This window comes from Ambystoma mexicanum, chromosome 1q, assembly GCF_040938575.1.
Source record: "Ambystoma mexicanum isolate Mex_15411 chromosome 1q, UKY_AmexF1_1, whole genome shotgun sequence".
Taxonomy (NCBI): domain Eukaryota; kingdom Metazoa; phylum Chordata; class Amphibia; order Caudata; family Ambystomatidae; genus Ambystoma; species Ambystoma mexicanum.
In genome coordinates this window covers 1090927274-1090945697 of record NC_090922.1, presented here as the reverse complement: position 1 = coordinate 1090945697, position 18424 = coordinate 1090927274, and the positions used below count along the sequence as shown (strand labels likewise).

Below are 18424 nucleotides of genomic sequence, written 5' to 3'. Positions count from 1 at the left end.
GCTAATGACGACATTTGCACTCCAGACTCAGAGGTTCCAGGGCAGGACCAAAGGTCATACCCAAGACAAAGTGTCCGGTGAGCACTGCCTGTATGACACTGTATGTTAATCAGAGAGAAATTAATATATCAGTGAAAAAATGACTTGATTTTAGGGTTCTGTTTGAGTTACCCTGGTAAAAGAATCGGTATGGTTGAAATTCCCTTTAAAAAAGCTTGGAATTCATTGTGAACACTTTAACGTGGCCCCTTTAAAGGGGCACAGCATTCTAAAACCAAAACAATGACCCAGTTCATGCACACATGTATATGCTTCCTGTTCATTCTTTTCAAAGATTCAAGAATAAAAGAACTGTTGCATCCCCTTATATAACCCATTAGAGCCTTTCACTTACAACTATTTTGATAAAGTAATTAATTTGCATTATTTTATCACAGGCAAAGCCCCTTGAGCATGAAAGTGACCTTCAACCTACAGGGATATGACACCAAATTCTCGTTTGTAGCTTAAATACTAGGGTGCTGATGGTGACAGAGTTCGGTCAGGCATCATGGAGAGAGATCTGGCTTTGTTCACAACGTAGTCGTTTGTCTGATCACTGCCTCACTTCTCATTTCCTCAGACTGCCTCCAGCAGTTACCCCGTTGGATCACTTGATGATGTCATCATACAATGTCTCATTCAGGGACATGTTCAGGAACCAAATAGCAGATTTGTAACCATATTGTTATCATCTCTGGGGTATCCACCAACTGCAGTTGCATTTATACCTGGCTGCAGATCCATAGCCAGGGATTACTTGGGGTTTCAGATTGGGAGGGTCAGCAGTCATCCGATGAGTGAACACCGCTCTCCAGCTCTACCAAGCCCAAACACTCTTGCTTCCAGTGAAGGTGGGACTCCCCCCATCCCATTCTCACAGGAATCAGGAGCTTTTAGACCAGGGGTATGCAACGTTTGGCTCTCTGGGTGTTTTGCACTACAATTCATATCAGCCTAAGCCATCATAGTCAGTGGTGAGGTATCATGGGAGTTGCATCCCCAAATATCTGTATTGTGTTGTAATTGTCATTTAAATAGCGCCTTTTCCGATTTGTATGGCCTCAATGTGCTTTGTGGTTGGAACGCCCTCGGTGACCGAAGTCCAGACATGGAAAGGTTCCAAGAGGAGGCTTAGATGCATGTGTGCATGTGGCCAAGATTAGGACTTAGAAGGGCTGGCTAGGCTCCAGTAAGCAACACACGAGGTGAGGCGTGTGGGTGGGTGCGGAGGGGGTCAGTGCTGCAGACTCCATATGTTCCTAGCTAGACCAAATCTGTCATAAGATGTCGCTGTATTCTAATGGCAGAGGTGTTGAGGCAAGTCTGGTGTCTCAGTGCGAAGTGGTTATGTGACCCGCAAGACTGAATTTGTGAGTCATATCTGCATTCAAGAGTGCATGGATGGATAGCCGTGCCTGCAGCAGATGTCCACCGAAGTGGTGCGTATATACATACCTGAAGCTCAGATGGAGCTTCTGTGATAAAGAAAAAACCAGCTCTGGTGAGCCAAACGTTGCAGACCACTGCTCTAAACCTTAAGAACCATTTTTTTGTTGTGGGGTTGGGGAGGACCCACAAAAGGATCTTTAATCAAGCTACCTCGTGCCAAAATAATGTTTGAGCAAGCGTGGCTTTTGCATAGGCTTTTGTGTAGGTATTTCCATTCGTTGGCACTGCTGACTGTTCACCTGGGATGTTGTGAATGCTTCTATGCACGTGTTGCAGCTTAGATCCGGGGGCGAGTACGCATGCCTGGCCACTCTTCTTCTGCTCTGAGCAGGCAACATGCTGCTCCGTGCCTCATGCACGATGCACTGACTGCAGTTCAGTGCTGTATGCATACTTTCGCAATGCGCTATGCAGAAGGGCACACACTGCACAGAATGTCGCTCACCCTCAGCCCCCAAGACAACCATTGGCAACTTGGTGTCTCCCCCACCAACCAGTGGAGTGCAAATATAGGGTTGTTTGAAAGGGAAGCATCACCTGATTCAATTAAGATCCCTCATTTGAAATGTCCTGCCTGTGATTACCTACGTCCGCCACGTTGTATTAATGACTTTAACCCCTTAAGTGCCAAGGATCGTCCTTTTTGCATAGACTTGCACAATAGTCTGGCAGTTAAGAGAAAGCTGCCCCAGTGCCAGCATTTCCCCCTGGCTACAAGTAGGGAGGAATGATTGGTGTCTATGCGCGTGGCATCCTCCCCCCAGGGTGGCTGCAGCCTGAAGGAGGCTTCCCTGGGGACTGTCTGAAACCTCGATCTCTTGAATTCACGGTAGGATGCCTGGGGGCCCACTAGAGCACCAGACTCAAAAATACCCCCCTGCCCCCTCCTAGTGCGGTAGTCAAGGGCAAGGCGAAGTCCAAAGAATGCTTCAAGAGCCAGCACACGAAACCCGTCGACCGCAGATATGCAGCCCATGTGCTTTGTGGAGTTTCGCAGTTGACAACTGGTTCTGCTTAACTCAGTGGAGGCACATATTCAGACAATTAAACAGCAGAAGAGGCCCCACCACCCCTCGAAACTTATCAAAGAGCTGCATTTGGTGTAACTACAATCCAGTAAAGGTGATTCATAGAGTAAAACGCATATTCCGGCAGGAGCGCTAGAAAAACATTATACAGGTCGTTTGCTTCCACATTTAATGTACAGTTGTTTACAAGGAAATTGTTGTAAGAGTTGTTTTTACGGAAAAACAGCAGTACTCTATTTCACAGAAGTATTTCCATAGCCATTCCGGACCATTCTCACTAAAAATAGGAAGAACGCAATATGTGTAATCGAGCCTCATGGCAGGGTATTTTGGAGCTCTTCCCAGACCATTGTGCGTTTTTCGTGCACAATGCACAATGGCGCTTTATCCACACGCTCTGGCAATTATGGCATCGCTCCACAATGGTTCAAGCCAGCAGCCTTTTGTTGCATTCTGACTGAATTGCGCACGCAAACGTGCTGCTTGAATGCAAGGAAGCTGTTAACACTTACAGCAACATATACGGCTCTGAGATGTCATGTTGTTCAAAGGACCAACGTTCAGTGCACAACTATCCCTGTGCACCTTCTTAAGCAATGCCACTCGTCGCAGCAATACCAATCGACAGAACATTGAATACACCTGTGAAGGTTTCATGCTACTTACTGGAGAACGTTTAGGAGGGGAAGAGAACAGGAACCAAAAGAAGGATCTAGAAAAACCTTACATTGAGGCATCCATTTTGTATTATTTGAAATTCTAAATAACCTTGTGGCTGCACAATGGTTTAATTATGAATGTGCCCCTATGTATCCCATGGGTTTGCACTAGGGACCCAAAGTACATGACTGCCCACTGTTGCCACTCTGCAGGACTTCCAGTGCCTCCTAATCACTTTCACAGAGTCGGGCATGCCGACTACCATTGCTACCAAGGGGATGTTAGGAGAGTGAGAAAGAAGGAACCTACTGCTACATTCATCCAAGTGAACAATGGGAGAAAGAAGGAAACCAGGACACACCGTAGATCATCGATCCTGGATGGGAGATTCCCAAGTTCACCCAGAGGCAAGTGAGCATTGGGACGATGAGAGAAACCAGTGCCTCATCCTGGATTCTGGATGGGAGGTTCCTAGGCTCATCCAGTGGCAATGGAAGATTGGGGGGAAGAGAGACGGCAGTGCCGCATCCTAGAGGGACGGTTCTCAAGTTCGTCCAGTGGCAAGAGAATAGCTGGAGAAAGAGGGACAGCAGTGTCACATCCTGGTTCCTGGATGGGAGGTTCCTAGGTTCATCCAGTGGCAATGGAAAATTGGGGGAAAGAGACAAGGCAGTGCCACATCCTAGACGGAAGGTTCACAAGTTCATCCAGTGGCAAGAGAATAGCGGGAGAAAGAGGGAGAACAGTGTCACATCCTGGTTCCTGGATGGGAGGTTCCTAGGTTCATCCAGTGGCAATGGAAGATTGGGGGGAATAGAGACGGCAGTAACACATCCTAGTGGGAAGGTTCTCAAGTTCATCCAGTGGCAAGAGAATAGCGGGAGAAAGAGGGACAGCAGTGTCACATCCTGGTTCCTGGATGGGAGGTTCCTAGGTTCATCCAGTGGCAATGGAAGATTGGGGGGAAAGAGACAAGGCAGTGCCACATCCTAGAGGGAAGGTTCACAAGTTCATCCAGTGGCAAGAGAATAGCGGGAGAAAGAGGGAGAACAGTGTCACATCCTGGTTCCTGGATGGGAGGTTCCTAGGTTCATCCAGTGGCAATGGAAGATTGGGGGGAAGAGAGATGGCAGTAACACATCCTAGTGGGAAGGTTTTCAAGTTCATCCAGTGGCAAGAGAATAGCGGGAGAAAGAGGGACAGCAGTGTCACATCCTGGTTCCTGGATGGGACGTTGCCAAGTTCACCCAGGGGCAAGTGAGCATTGGGACGATGAGAGAAACCAGTGCCTTATCCTGGATTCTGGATGGGAGGTTCCTAGGTTCATCCAGTGGCAAGAGAATACCCGGAGAAAGAGGGACAGCAGTGTCCCATCCTGGTTCCTGGATGGGAGGTTCCTATGTTCATCCAGTGGCAAGGGAAGATTGGGGGGAAGAGAGGGGGCAGTGCCACATCCGAGTGGGAAGGTTCTCAAGTTCATCCAGTGGCAAGAGAATTGCGGGAGAAAGAGGGACAGCAGTGTCACATCCTGGTTCCTGGATGTACATTTACCAAGTCCATCCAGTGGCAAGAGACTAGCAGGAGAAAGAGGGACAGCAGTGTCACATCCTGGTTCCTTGATGGGAGGTTCCTAGGTTCATCCAGTGGCAATGGAATATTGGGGGGAAGAGAGACAGCAGTAACACATCCTAGTGGGAAGGTTCTCAAGTTCATCCAGTGGCAAGAGAATTGCGGGAGAAAGAGGGACAGCAGTGTCACATCCTGGTTCCTGGATGGGAGGTTCCTAGGTTCATCCAGTGGCAATGGAAGATTGGGGGGAAGAGAGATGGCAGTGCCACATCCTAGTGGGAAGGTTCTCAAGTTCATCCAGTGGCAAGAGAATAGCGGGAGAAAGAGGGACATCAGTGTCACATCCTGGTTCCTGGATGGGAGGTTCCCAAGTTCACCCAGGGGCAAGTGAGCCTTGGGACGATGAGAGAAACCAGTGCCTCATCCTGGATTCTGGATGGGAGGTTCCTAGGTTCATCCAGTGGCAATGGAAGATTGGGGGGAAGAGAGACGGCAGTAACACATCCTAGTGGGAAGGTTCTCAAGTTCATCCAGTGGCAAGAGACTAGCAGGAGATAGAGGGACAGCAGTGTCACATCCTGGTTCCTGGATGGGAGATTCCTAGGTTCATCCAGTGGCAATGGAAGATTGGGGGGAAGAGAGACGGCAATAACACATCCTAGTGGGAAGGTTCTCAAGTTCATCCAGTGGCAAGAGAATCGCGGGAGAAAGAGGGACAGCAGTGTCACATCCTGGTTCCTGGATGTATATTTACCAAGTTCATCCAATGACAAGTGAACAATGGGCTAAAGGGAAATCAGCGCTTTATTTTGGAACCCGGGATGGGAGGAAGGTTCACAGGCCTGTTGACTTATGGCAATGTTGGAAATCCTGACCATCTACAATTAAATGAAAATGCAAATAAAAGATGATCATGTTGGGCTTTACTGAGCGCAGATGGAGCTTTGGGAAGCAATGGAGCACTTTGCAAGTCATAGGCTAAGGGCATGCGAGGGAAGCAGGTGGCAAGGGATCCAGGGGAGGAGGGAGCTAACGGGGCAGGGGGGAGGACAGCAAATAAGCAGCAGGGTACAAGCAAACAGAGGGGTGCAGACCTCCCAATCCCAGGTTAGGTGGGCAGTAGAGAGGGAGTGGGCCTTAGTATCAAGGAGGAGCCATTCTTTGAAGCGCAGTGTCTCTATGCCTTAATTGAACTCATCACTCTAAGATCATTGTTTTTTCATTGAAGCCGTATATGACATGCCATGGGCTGCTGGGATAGTTTACCACACGCAGCTCCGCATACTCATGCAGGGCTCGTATATGGAAGAGGCCTGGAGTATGGCTCTGTTTTTGTGCGCAGCGTGCAAAGATTTCGCTTTTCCTCAGAATCCCGGGTGTATAATCAGTTTGGGCCGATCCCCAGCATCGTGCGCACACTTCATGGCTCCAGGGAGGCGGTGCAATCAGCTCATTGCAAGAGTTTAAAGGCTTGCTGCATGAACACATCCCAGAGCCTGCCCCGGCTGCCAAGTCATGCATGCAGCACATGTAATGATGACGGGCAAACGCTCTGACAGAATAATCTGCTCAACTAAATCTCAGCTATGTGCACGCGCGTCTCTTATCGTGTCCTAATATACAGGACTCTCAAGAGGTGCGCGCGCACAAACTGCAAGCTCCTTCCGTTCTCCAGTCCAGATACTAGACGGGGTAACACACAGAGCAAGTCCCTCTGTCATAGTGAGGGGCATAACTGCTCCTCTCCAGTGAGATATCCCATGGCAACTGCTTCCGCCTACACAGCGCATGCGCGCGGACCATAAGCCACTCTTCTTCAGTGGCTGCTCCGCCATTTTTCTCCCTAGAGCTGATCTTACTTTGCACTTGAATTACATCGATGTTGAGCCACATGCGAATCGTTTTCTGGTTGTTTTTTATAATCTGATTAAAGCTTTCTCTCTTTACAATGTGCATAAGGTGACCATTTGCAGGGGACCTGCTCCACGGGATAGCGGAGGCCCCTCTATACGCCGAGCAAGTGACCCAAGACTCACTCTGAGAACTCTGCTTGGGATGGTTTGGGATTACACAATGAGGCCTTGTTCTCCGAAAAGGCAGGCCGTCTCTGTCAGTAACTGCCTGCTGCCCACGTAAAGGGCCTGGGCCAATAAAGCACTTAACGTGGGCAACGGTGCTGTTACTGGCAGGAATGGCCTGACCATGAGGGGGATACCTGCAGCAGGAGGCCTAAAGGCGAGAATACATTTTAGAAAACAAAAGAAAGTTTACCATCAGTGCCGGCCTTAGTGGCGACAGTGCCCAGGCAGATAAAGAACAATTTGGCGCCCCCCCCCACCTCCACACCACCAGTCAGTTGGGAGTGGGCGGTGGAGGTGCCAAATGTTTCTTTTTCAGTGCTGGGAGAAGGCGCCCTTTAGGGTGCTGCCACCCTATTAAGATGATTATCTCCCCACTCCCGAGCCTGAGCAGGGAGTTGCCCGAGCAGGGAGTTGCCCAAGCAGGGAGTTTATCACTGGAAGAGGGTGCTGATGCAAGCTTCAGAGCCCTATTCTAATGAAAACCGCCCTGCTTCCGCATCGCAGCGGGGTGGTAATGATCTCAATAGGGTGCCAGCACCCTATTGTTGTTAAATGCGCCCGCTCCCGAAAGCACATTTAATTTCAAAAGGACATTTCTCCCACCACGCCAGCTCAGAGTAGCTACTTGAAAGGCTCTGCTGAGCTGGCGCCCTGGGGGGCTATGACGCCCCGGGCGGTCACCTGACCCGCCATGCCCTAAGGCCGGCCCTGCTTTCCATTCACCTTGTTACTTCACCACAGTGAGAGTGAGTTCAATTTTAGGGTTAATTACGTTGGCGCAGTTAATACTTGAGGAAACTCCCTCTCGCTGTAGCGCCTTGCAGGATGAAATGTACGTTTGTATACATTAATTTAATGGAACCTTTGGCGCCTGCATTGGCGGAGCTGAGGTGCTAAGTGCAGGGAGCATGCAGGGTAAGTGAGGCGCGGCCCGGTGAGGCGCATGCTGCCCCCCCCCCCCCCCCCGGAAGACCGGAAAGCAGGTTTGCAGGAGTAAGCCCAGCCTGTGTTCCGAGCTCCCGGATTGGCCAGCACCGCCGCACAGGATGCCATTTGTCGATAATTGCCACAGTGAGATGGATTCGACTGATTATCATGTTTTGTTTTTGTCACAGGCACTCCCGTAATAAAGGACCGAACTGGTTTCCCACAGCGTAAGTTCTATTTCAGCTTTTTGTTGTGTTATTTCTTGAGAGACATGTAAATGTGTTCTGGGAGGAACACTTTGTCAACTGATTTTCGTTTCATGTTTCAACGTTGGATGAGTACGTTGTGTATATTTCTTCGGTTTCTGACACGATATGCCAATCAGCAGTAGCATTGGGAAGTGCTGATATTGCATAATGTCGCCCACCGTATGACATTACCTAGTGCTGTGCTGGTACATGAGCACCATCATATGACATTACCCAGTGCTGTGCTGGTAAATGAGCACCATCATATGACATTACCCAGTGCTGTGCTGGTAAATGAGCACCATCATATGACATTACCCAGTGCTGTGCTGGTAAATGAGCACCATCATATGACATTACCCAGTGCTGTGCTGGTAAATGAGCACCATCATATGACATTACCCAGTGCTGTGCTGGTAAATGAGCACCATCATATGACATTACCCAGTGCTGTGCTGGTAAATGAGCACCATCATATGACATTACCCAGTGCTGTGCTGGTAAATGAGCACCATCATATGACATTACCCAGTGCTGTGCTGGTAAATGAGCACCATCATATGACATTACCCAGTGCTGTGCTGGTACATGAGCACCATCATATGACATTACCCAGTGCTGTGCTGGTACATGAGCACCATCATATGACATTACCCAGTGCTGTGCTGGTAAATGAGCACCATCATATGACATTACCCAGTGCTGTGCTGGTAAATGAGCACCATCATATGACATTACCCAGTGCTGTGCTGGTAAATGAGCACCATCATATGACATTACCCAGTGCTGTGCTGGTAAATGAGCACCATCATATGACATTACCTAGTGCTGTGCTGGTACATGAGCACCATCATATGACATTACCCAGTGCTGTGCTGGTAAATGAGCACCATCATATGACATTACCCAGTGCTGTGCTGGTAAATGAGCACCATCATATGACATTACCCAGTGCTGTGCTGGTAAATGAGCACCATCATATGACATTACCCAGTGCTGTGCTGGTACATGAGCACCATCATATGACATTACCCAGTGCTGTGCTGGTAAATGAGCACCATCATATGACATTACCCAGTGCTGTGCTGGTAAATGAGCACCATCATATGACATTACCCAGTGCTGTGCTGGTAAATGAGCACCATCATATGACATTACCCAGTGCTGTGCTGGTAAATGAGCACCATCATATGACCTTACCCAGTGCTGTGCTGGTAAATGAGCACCATCATATGACATTACCCAGTGCTGTGCTGGTAAATGAGCACCATAATATGACCTTACCCAGTGCTGTGTTGGTAAATGAGCACCATCATATGACCTTACCCAGTGCTGTGCTGGTAAATGCGCACCATCATATGACATTACCCAGTGCTGTGCTGGTAAATGCGCACCATCATATGACCTTACCCAGTGCTGTGCTGGTACATGAGCACCATCATATGACATTACCCAGTGCTGTGCTGGTAAATGAGCACCATCATATGACATTGTTTAGTGCTGTGCTGGTACATGAGCACCATCATATGACATTACCCAGTGCTGTGCTGGTAAATGCGCACCATCATATGACATTACCCAGTGCTGTGCTGGTAAATGAGCACCATCATATGACATTGTTTAGTGCTGTGCTGGTACATGAGCACCATCATATGACATTACCCAGTGCTGTGCTGGTAAATGAGCACCATCATATGACATTACCCAGTGCTGTGCTGGTAAATGAGCACCATCATATGACATTGTTTAGTGCTGTGCTGGTACATGAGCACCATCATATGACATTACCCAGTGCTGTGCTGGTAAATGAGCACCATCATATGACATTACCCAGTGCTGTGCTGGTAAATGAGCACCATCATATGACATTACCCAGTGCTGTGCTGGTAAATGAGCACCATCAATGACATTGTTTAGTGCTGTGCTGGTACATGAGCACCATCATATGACATTACCCAGTGCTGTGCTGGTAAATGCGCACCATCATATGACATTACCCAGTGCTGTGCTGGTAAATGAGCACTATCATATGACATTGTTTAGTGCTGTGCTGGTACATGAGCACCATCATATGACATTACCCAGTGCTGTGCTGGTAAATGAGCACCATCATATGACATTACCCAGTGCTGTGCTGGTAAATGAGCACCATCATATGACATTGTTTAGTGCTGTGCTGGTACATGAGCACCATCATATGACATTACCCAGTGCTGTGCTGGTAAATGAGCACCATCATATGACATTACCCAGTGCTGTGCTGGTAAATGAGCACCATCATATGACCTTACCCAGTGCTGAGCTGGTAAATGAGCACCATCATATGACCTTACCCAGTGCTGTGCTGGTAAATGAGCACCATCATATGACATTACCTAGTGCTGTGCTGGTAAATGAGCACCATCATATGAAATTACCTAGTGCTGTGCTGGTACATGAGCACCATCATATGACATTGCCCAGTGCTGTGCTGGTAAATGAGCACCATCATATGACATTACCCAGTGCTGTGCTGGTAAATGAGCACCATCATATGACCTTACCCAGTGCTGAGCTGGTAAATGAGCACCATCATATGACCTTACCCAGTGCTGTGCTGGTAAATGAGCACCATCATATGACATTACCCAGTGCTGTGCTGGTAAATGAGCACCATCATATGAAATTACCTAGTGCTGTGCTGGTACATGAGCACCATCATATGACATTGCCCAGTGCTGTGCTGGTAAATGAGCACCATCATATGACATTACCCAGTGCTGTGCTGGTAAATGAGCACCATCATATGACATTACCCAGTGCTGTGCTGGTAAATGAGCACCATCATATGACATTACCCAGTGCTGTGCTGGTAAATGAGCACCATCATATGACCTTACCCAGTGCTGTGCTGGTAAATGAGCACCATCATATGACATTACCCAGTGCTGTGCTGGTAAATGAGCACCATCATATGACATTACCCAGTGCTGTGCTGGTAAATGAGCACATGGTTTAATTCCGCTTCTTCTGAAATCCGCTTGCAGCATGGAGGTGGCAGCATGAGTTGGGTTTTCATCCTTAGAGGCCAGTAACATGACTTTGGTTGAGTTGCTTGATAATAAAACATTTTGTTCACAGTGCTACAAATCCACCTCACATACATAACTAATATGTTAACAATGATATTCTATGTCAACTTGTGGAGGTTGTTTTAAAGTAAGCAACAGTATTACCTAAACCTGAAAAACAAAGCACCCCGCCTTGACTTTTACTTTTGCCTTCCAGCATCTTGGAATTGGTCCATTGGAAATAGTTAGGCAGAGCTGACTGCACTTTATGATTGTGCGGCCTTCAGGGAATTGGATGGCGGGGACCCTTTATGCGGCATAACAACCCTGGGCTAGGTATGTGAAGCTACTTTGCAGGCGCAACGCCAGCCTTGCTCAAAGTAACAGGCATCGAGCGTGCACATTATGTTCATCTACCCATATAGATAACCATGGCTCTCCTGCTCTGATGCCATACCCTCTGTACACAGTATAAGTGATTGGAAGGCCAACCCTCACATGTGCAGGATCATGCAGTGAACACATTATTCTAGTGCAGGACCACACAGTGGTGGGGACCAGCTCTACAAAAACACTATCCAAGACGAGTTGGGCGGTATTCCGGCGATAATACTGCCGGGATACCGACGGGGCTATTAGCGTTACTGCCAGCCGCCCTGGCGCTATTAGCGCTGGATCACGGGCTTGGCGGAACAGTAATTCCCCATTCCCTATTGGGCCCATTAGGGAATTCCCCATTCCCCATTCGGCCTAATGGGGAATTTTCAGCGCTACTACTGTCGATGGTATTAGCACGCAGTAGTAGTGCCAGCTGTTAGCTGGGGGTAAGGCTATGAGCTGGTGGTAAATCCTGCCAAGCCCGTTATTTGGCAGACCCTTAAATGCGGTGGTAATAGCATTACCGCCGCATTTAAGGGTTACTGCCAAACTCGTGATGAGGCAGTTTGTCATTAAGAGTTCTAAAATTGAAAGTTTCACCAGATTTTGAGGAGAGCTTGCAATAGGAACTGCATGGGCCCCAGGTCAGTGAACGCTTTCCACAAACAAGTACAGAATGTAAAGGGACACTACAAGCTTATCTAACAACCAAATAAACATATAGCATGGACTGGGCTAGTGCAACATTCCAAAACAAACAAATACAGCATTTATACAAAAGAGCAAACTCCTCTCACAAATAGTTCTGCATGGTCAAGTGGACGTTGCCACACAAAATATCCAATGCAAGCGGTGACAAATCAACTTCTGGGGCACCACTGCTCCAGGGATGAATATCGGTTTCTAAACCATCAATCACCCCCACACCTCTAGTACACCAGAAGGGATCTGAACAGATTGGAATACAAGTAAATTATTAGACCTCCTTGGTCAGTTTTTGTAACATGGACAGAACGGGAGGCTTATCTCCGCAAGGTCTGGATCATCGTTGGTTACTTGCAACACAGGAAAAATACAATTATTAACTGTTAGACAGAATCACCTGCAGTACCCTTTGGGAACACTACAGGTAATTAGGACTACAAGTGTAAGCACAATTTCACCTTTGGTACAAGCCCGTACTACACAGTAAAGTGGTAGCGATGGCTGAGCTCAATATCACACACTAATACACCACAAAAATCCAACCTGTAAGTAACTAAACAAGTTTAGCTCAAAAATTAAGTGTGAACAAAATGGCACTTTAGCTACTTAGAAAAGGAAGGAAAAGACAAGGTTATAAGAATAGACAGCCTAAATACAATCATAGGCAGGGCAAAGGGTTCAAGTTATATACAACCAGCAATTCTTCTCAATAGGCCTTGGCCAAAGTCAATGGTTCAGAGTCTTTTGTATAGGATAGCACAGTTCTGGTATGTAACGGTTAAGTCTTTGCCATGGATTTTTAAAGGATTTGGCTAGGCGAAAAGTTAGACAAATGTTTAGGGAAGGACAAGCCTTCGTATTTGAGGAAAGTTTCACGCACTTTCTCGATGGCCGAAAAGATTTCCGGACCGCGTTTGAACAGTACCTTTTAAATGAAGAAAGTTGTAGCTGAGGCAGTTGTTCCTGGCAGTTCGAGCAGATCTCGCTGTTCCTGTGCTTCAGTCATGGGGACAAGAAGGAGGACGTCGGGAGGTTCCTGCACTGTCAAAGGAAGCGGCCAAAAGCTGTAGCAAGACGTTGGTTGAAGGTGTGAGTGCCTTAAAGTCCTCCTGGTTTCCTTCCCTCTGGCTATCCGGTTTTCAACAGCACTCTGAAGAAAATTTGACCAGAATAGGACAGTGTCCAGGTTGCTTGCAAGTTGGTTGTTCCCACCAAACTCAAGGGAAGAAGTTAACCTTGAAGGGCATCTCTGTTGTTGCAGTTCCAGGCAATTCGGACCTGCAGCAGGGCTTCACCAGTCATCCAGGAGTTGCACCAGTCCTCTTCCTTCCTGTCCTCTTTGGTTCTTTCCTTCCAGTGGTCGACTCTGCTTCCCAAGTCCCAGAGACCTGCTTTTAAACAGTTCATTCAGCCTGGCTGTCACTCACCCAGCAGGGTGGCTGTCCTTGCCGGACAGCCAGCTGGCCAATCACACCAGAGTGCATTCAGGTCGCCTAGGAGACTAAGCACAGGGAGTTTCGGGCACCTCCCTCAGATCCTGTCCACCCCAGACACTCTGGCACCAGAGGAGGGCTTCAGCACAGAAGCCCGCTAAAGGGCACAAACAAAGGGACCAAACATGGTTTGGCGCCCAGAGACAAACACAAGAAGGACTTTTCCTAAAAGAAATGGCAAAAAAAGATGACCGGAGTCTGTTTTTACGGATAGGTCTGGGGCGCCATATTGAAAAACATGGCTACCCCTGATTTTGAGCTACCGTTGTTAGCAGTCGCAACAAATCACGGTAGTTGATCTGAACCACTGCCACCAGCCATTTAAAATAGGAAAAGGTAACATTTTGATGTTACATGAGTGTTTTGACTCAGAGGAAGCTAAGTAACCCTCCAGCACTCTATAGTAAGATAGCGTGTGCTGGGTCAGTAAATTTAAAGAGACTAGTAAAGTCAATTTAACTTTACATGTCTTGAGAGACAGTAGTCATTCTCAGGGAAGGTAGTTAATTTATTTATTTATTAGATATACACCTAGCCTAAAGGCTTTGTATAACACATGAACATACAACATTTACATGGTGATCAATACAAAAACTAAAATTAATTTACACTTCTAAAATATGACATCTAATACACTTTAAAATACATCATTCAATACATTTTAAAATCGCCACAATATTTACATAAATTATAAATTAGTAAATTAGGTTAATGTCATTTCCTCTCATAAAAAACATCCACAATTCTGTTGTATTCGTCATGTCAATTGCATTATTAAAAGATTCAAAAGATTTGATTCTAATCTCAGTTAGACTTTCACAATTCATAATAAGGTGGAAAAGTGACTCAGAGACATTATTGCCACATAGACGGCATTTCCTCATTTCATGTGGGATTCCAATTATATCACCTTTTGTCTCCAAAGCTTCCGTCATGTTAAATTTCATCAAAAGGTAAGTGCGAAAAGTGCTTGTGCTAGGATAGGCTACAATATACTTAGGGGGCATAGTTCGATTTAAATACTCTTTGAGGTATGGACCACTTTTTGCTTTTGAGGTGACGTTAATCACATTTTGTTCATGCCAAAGTCATACACTTTCTTGTTTAAACCCCTTTTTAGGACCATAATCGTTGACATTCCAGGGGCAATCCCAGGCAACCATTTTCTATGTGATCTTTGTAAGGTGCCTATAGTACCAACCAACACATTGCCTTCTAAGCTAAGATACGCTTTCATGTATGGCACAATAATCGTGTCATTGGATAAAGTGACCACCTTTTCATAGGACAGAACACATTGGCATGGATAGGCATACCAGAAACCTTTAATAGCGAACTCTAAATAGAAATATTCCACAATAAGATGATGTGGTAGCCACAATAACTTCCTCAAAAGTTTAGCTTCAAATACTACCATGTGTTTAACAAAAGAATATCCCCATATCTCTACAGCATAGAGTAACATTGACCTAATTTTTACCAGATAGATATTTACGACCGCAGTGACTGAGTAGCCGCTATTTCGGCCAATGAAGGCACTCGGAGCATTCGCGGACACTAGACACCGATTCTTAAGTGCAGACCATTGGATTTGCCAATTTAGCTTCTCATCAATGATGATACCAAGATATTTGTATGAATTAACTTGTTCTAATTTTTTAGAGGCCAATTTCCATGAATATTTCTTCGGTCTACGTTTTTTTGAGAAGACCATAATTTTACTTTTGTCAATATTAATAGTCAATCTGTTATCGATATAATAAGCAACTAAGGAGTCAAGCATATGCTGCAGACCAACTGGGGTGTAATCGAGTATCAGCAAGTCATCAGCATAGGCAAGCCATCCGACAATCACACCATTGACTTTCACTGGGTTTGCTGTAGGTAAATTGAAAGCTTTCATCATATCTGACAAATAAAGGTGAAAAAGGATCGCAGCAATCATACATCCTTGTTCAACTCCGCGACAAGTTGCCATATGTTTAGAAAGTCTACCTGCAGCATTTAGTCTTATTCTTACGGAGGTATTTGTATGAAGCAACATCAACATCTGTAAGAGGCCTTGAAGAATTCCCCAGGAATTAAGTCTTTGCCACAATCTATTGCGGAGGATAGTATCAAATGCGGCTGAGAAGTCTATGTATGCACAATAAACATCTAAATTCCGTTTAGCCCAAGCATGCTCAATTGTAGATGTTAGCATCAATAGGTTGTGGGCTGTACTAGATTTATCGCAAAAGCCTGTTTGATTCAGTGGTAGGATATTAGAGTCGGCGATCCATGCATTCAATTCCTGAAGCAAAACCTTAGTAAAGATTTTGGAGGAAACATCAAGCATTGCCAGCATTCTAAAATTTGCCGGGTTATCCCATGACCCTTTCTCATGAACCGGTAATATCTGCTCATTTGCCATGAAGGAGGAATCACACCCAACCTACCAATTGGTTTGAATAACAATAGTAATGCAGCACCCCATAAAGCTGGTTGTTTTTTAATCACTAAATTGCAGACACCATCACGGCGGACGGAATTTTTCAATGATCCTAATAATATCTAATTCAGAGGCATTACAGGCCCATATTGCGTCCAGGATTGGGAGGATATTTACGGACAATTCAATTTTACCCAATATATCTTTGATAAATAGGGCCCACATTTCCTCAGAAATACAATTAATGGACAGATCTTGTTTTTTATGTTTTCTAAGCAGATGCCATATACCTTGATTATTATTTGATAGGGCCATCATCGCAATATTTTTCCATAGATTAATCTTGCTTTCCCTTTTATGTAGTTTAAGCCACTTTTTATAGTTCTTTTTGAGTGTTGTGATGTGACATGTGACATGTGACTGCTTGCACAGATAATTTTTCTTTACTACCATCCGGATTGCATTGCAAAGGTTCTTTTTTTCTTCTCTAATCATTTTATCGTTGCCCGGCCTGCGAGGTAACACAATATTAGTCTGTTCACCAACAGATTTATAGCTTCTTCGTTCACCCACATGTTTTTGAATGTTTTGCAGAAGCTGACTAAAGTTTAACAAAATTAGGGTCTCAGAATTCTTTCCTGAAACCCCCTCCCTGATAAACTCGGGTAACAGGGCAGATACCACTTGGGTAACATTCTCTATGTTACAGTTATGCCAAACTATTCTATTTTTACCCTCATTAATATGAACCATCCCATTTTCATCGTGGTCGGAGCCTTCATCACATTGGCCGGGAAGCGCAAACAAAAGGCAAAGCGAAAGATGATCACTTTCCTCTCTCTCCACAATACCCATATCCCTAATAGAATGTAAGCCCATATTGTTGATAAAAATATAGTCCAAGATGGCAGCTGATCTACCTTCAATCCTAGTGTATTTCATAAGTGCATCACCTGGAGTCAAACCATTTAATTTCACTAAACCATGAGTATTAATTAAATTAGCCAATTTTTGCCCTTGCCTTTTAGACACTGGATTATTTCCTGATCTCATGAACCCACTGATCCACTCTATATTTTGGCTAAGGTCAAAGATTTTGGCATTGAAGTCACCTAACAGCCATAGTGGATGGCGGTGATTATACAGCTTTAGGACAGTATCAACAGTCCGCACATTTTTAAATGTATTGACCAAATTAGGAGGATCGTAAATATTAATGACTATAATCACTTCCAAAAGCCAGGTTAATTTTGTAACCAATACGTGCTGAGTAGACAGAGGTAACTTCAATATTTTCCAGGGTGATTGAACAGATACCAACAACCCCCGGTTTGGACGGCCGAGAGGGCCCTTGGTAGCTACCTGATGTACAGTGCTTCTATCATCCAATTGTATCTCAGAGGTCAACCAAGTTTCTTGGAGTGCTACAATTTTGAATATTGCCAGATGTTCAATAAAACCCTCCTTCTCAAACAAATGTGAGTACTCTCTAGTATTCCACGAGTACATCAACTGTAGGGAATGCAGTCAGTTGCGGGACTCTGCAAAATGAGATTTGAAGGTCAATGGCAACCATTGCCAATAACCTTCAGGAATGTCGTCAATACCGCCTTTGACCATATTCAAAGCTGGTGAATTTGTTACAAGGGGATCAGATACAGTAGGCCGCTGCTGTACTGGTCCTTTCCCAGAATTCGGCAAAGTCTGACATTCCAAATTAAGTGGATTAGTTACAAGGGAATCCAGTGAAATAGACTTCTGCTGTTCTGGGCCTTCATGAGTTTTCATGGCTGGTATCATCACTTTATGTACAGCATAACCCATACGCAGTAAATCAACCTCATAACACAAGACGTAATTCAGCGTTCCCTCAGCTTCAAAGCATACATTTGAAATGTATTTGTTAGTGAGTTCAAGCTGATCAACCAGACGAATATCTTTTGAGGTAATAACCCTCAGGGGCACAATAGATTTAAAAATACTCAGGACCATTGCACGATTCAGCGGAGGTGGAGATGTATCCATATGGATCTGGGTAATTTGCAGCGCTGGCAACATACCAACATTAGATTCCACCTTCGCACTACTACTAGAACTGCCATTAACTATATTTTTCAACATCCAGGCATCTGGTAATGTCATTTGCAGCGAGGCAACTGCAGCACCATTATTTAGGGCAGGCCCTGCAGCACTTGATTGCTTCAATACTGGTAGGGTAGCCTTTACAGGAGGCACCACAGTTTCTTCCAACACGCATACAGAATCAGACACAACATCAGTATTTCTTATGGACTGCACCCTATGCTGGGTATTTTCGTCCGCTTGTCCCTGATCATTATCAACTTCAGTAATTGTGGCGGACA

General features: G+C 45.7%; 1 protein-coding gene across 2 annotated transcripts in view; it reads left to right on the top strand.

Moving 5' to 3' along the window:
• TGFBR3 (transforming growth factor beta receptor 3) overlaps nt 1-18424 on the top strand; it is a 486836-nt gene that overhangs the window by 385160 nt on the left and 83252 nt on the right. For both annotated transcript variants that reach the window (XM_069641782.1, XM_069641781.1), the window contains exon 14: nt 7945-7983. In XM_069641782.1, coding sequence (XP_069497883.1) covers nt 7945-7983 — 39 coding nt within the window. The remainder of the gene's footprint in view (nt 1-7944; nt 7984-18424) is intronic.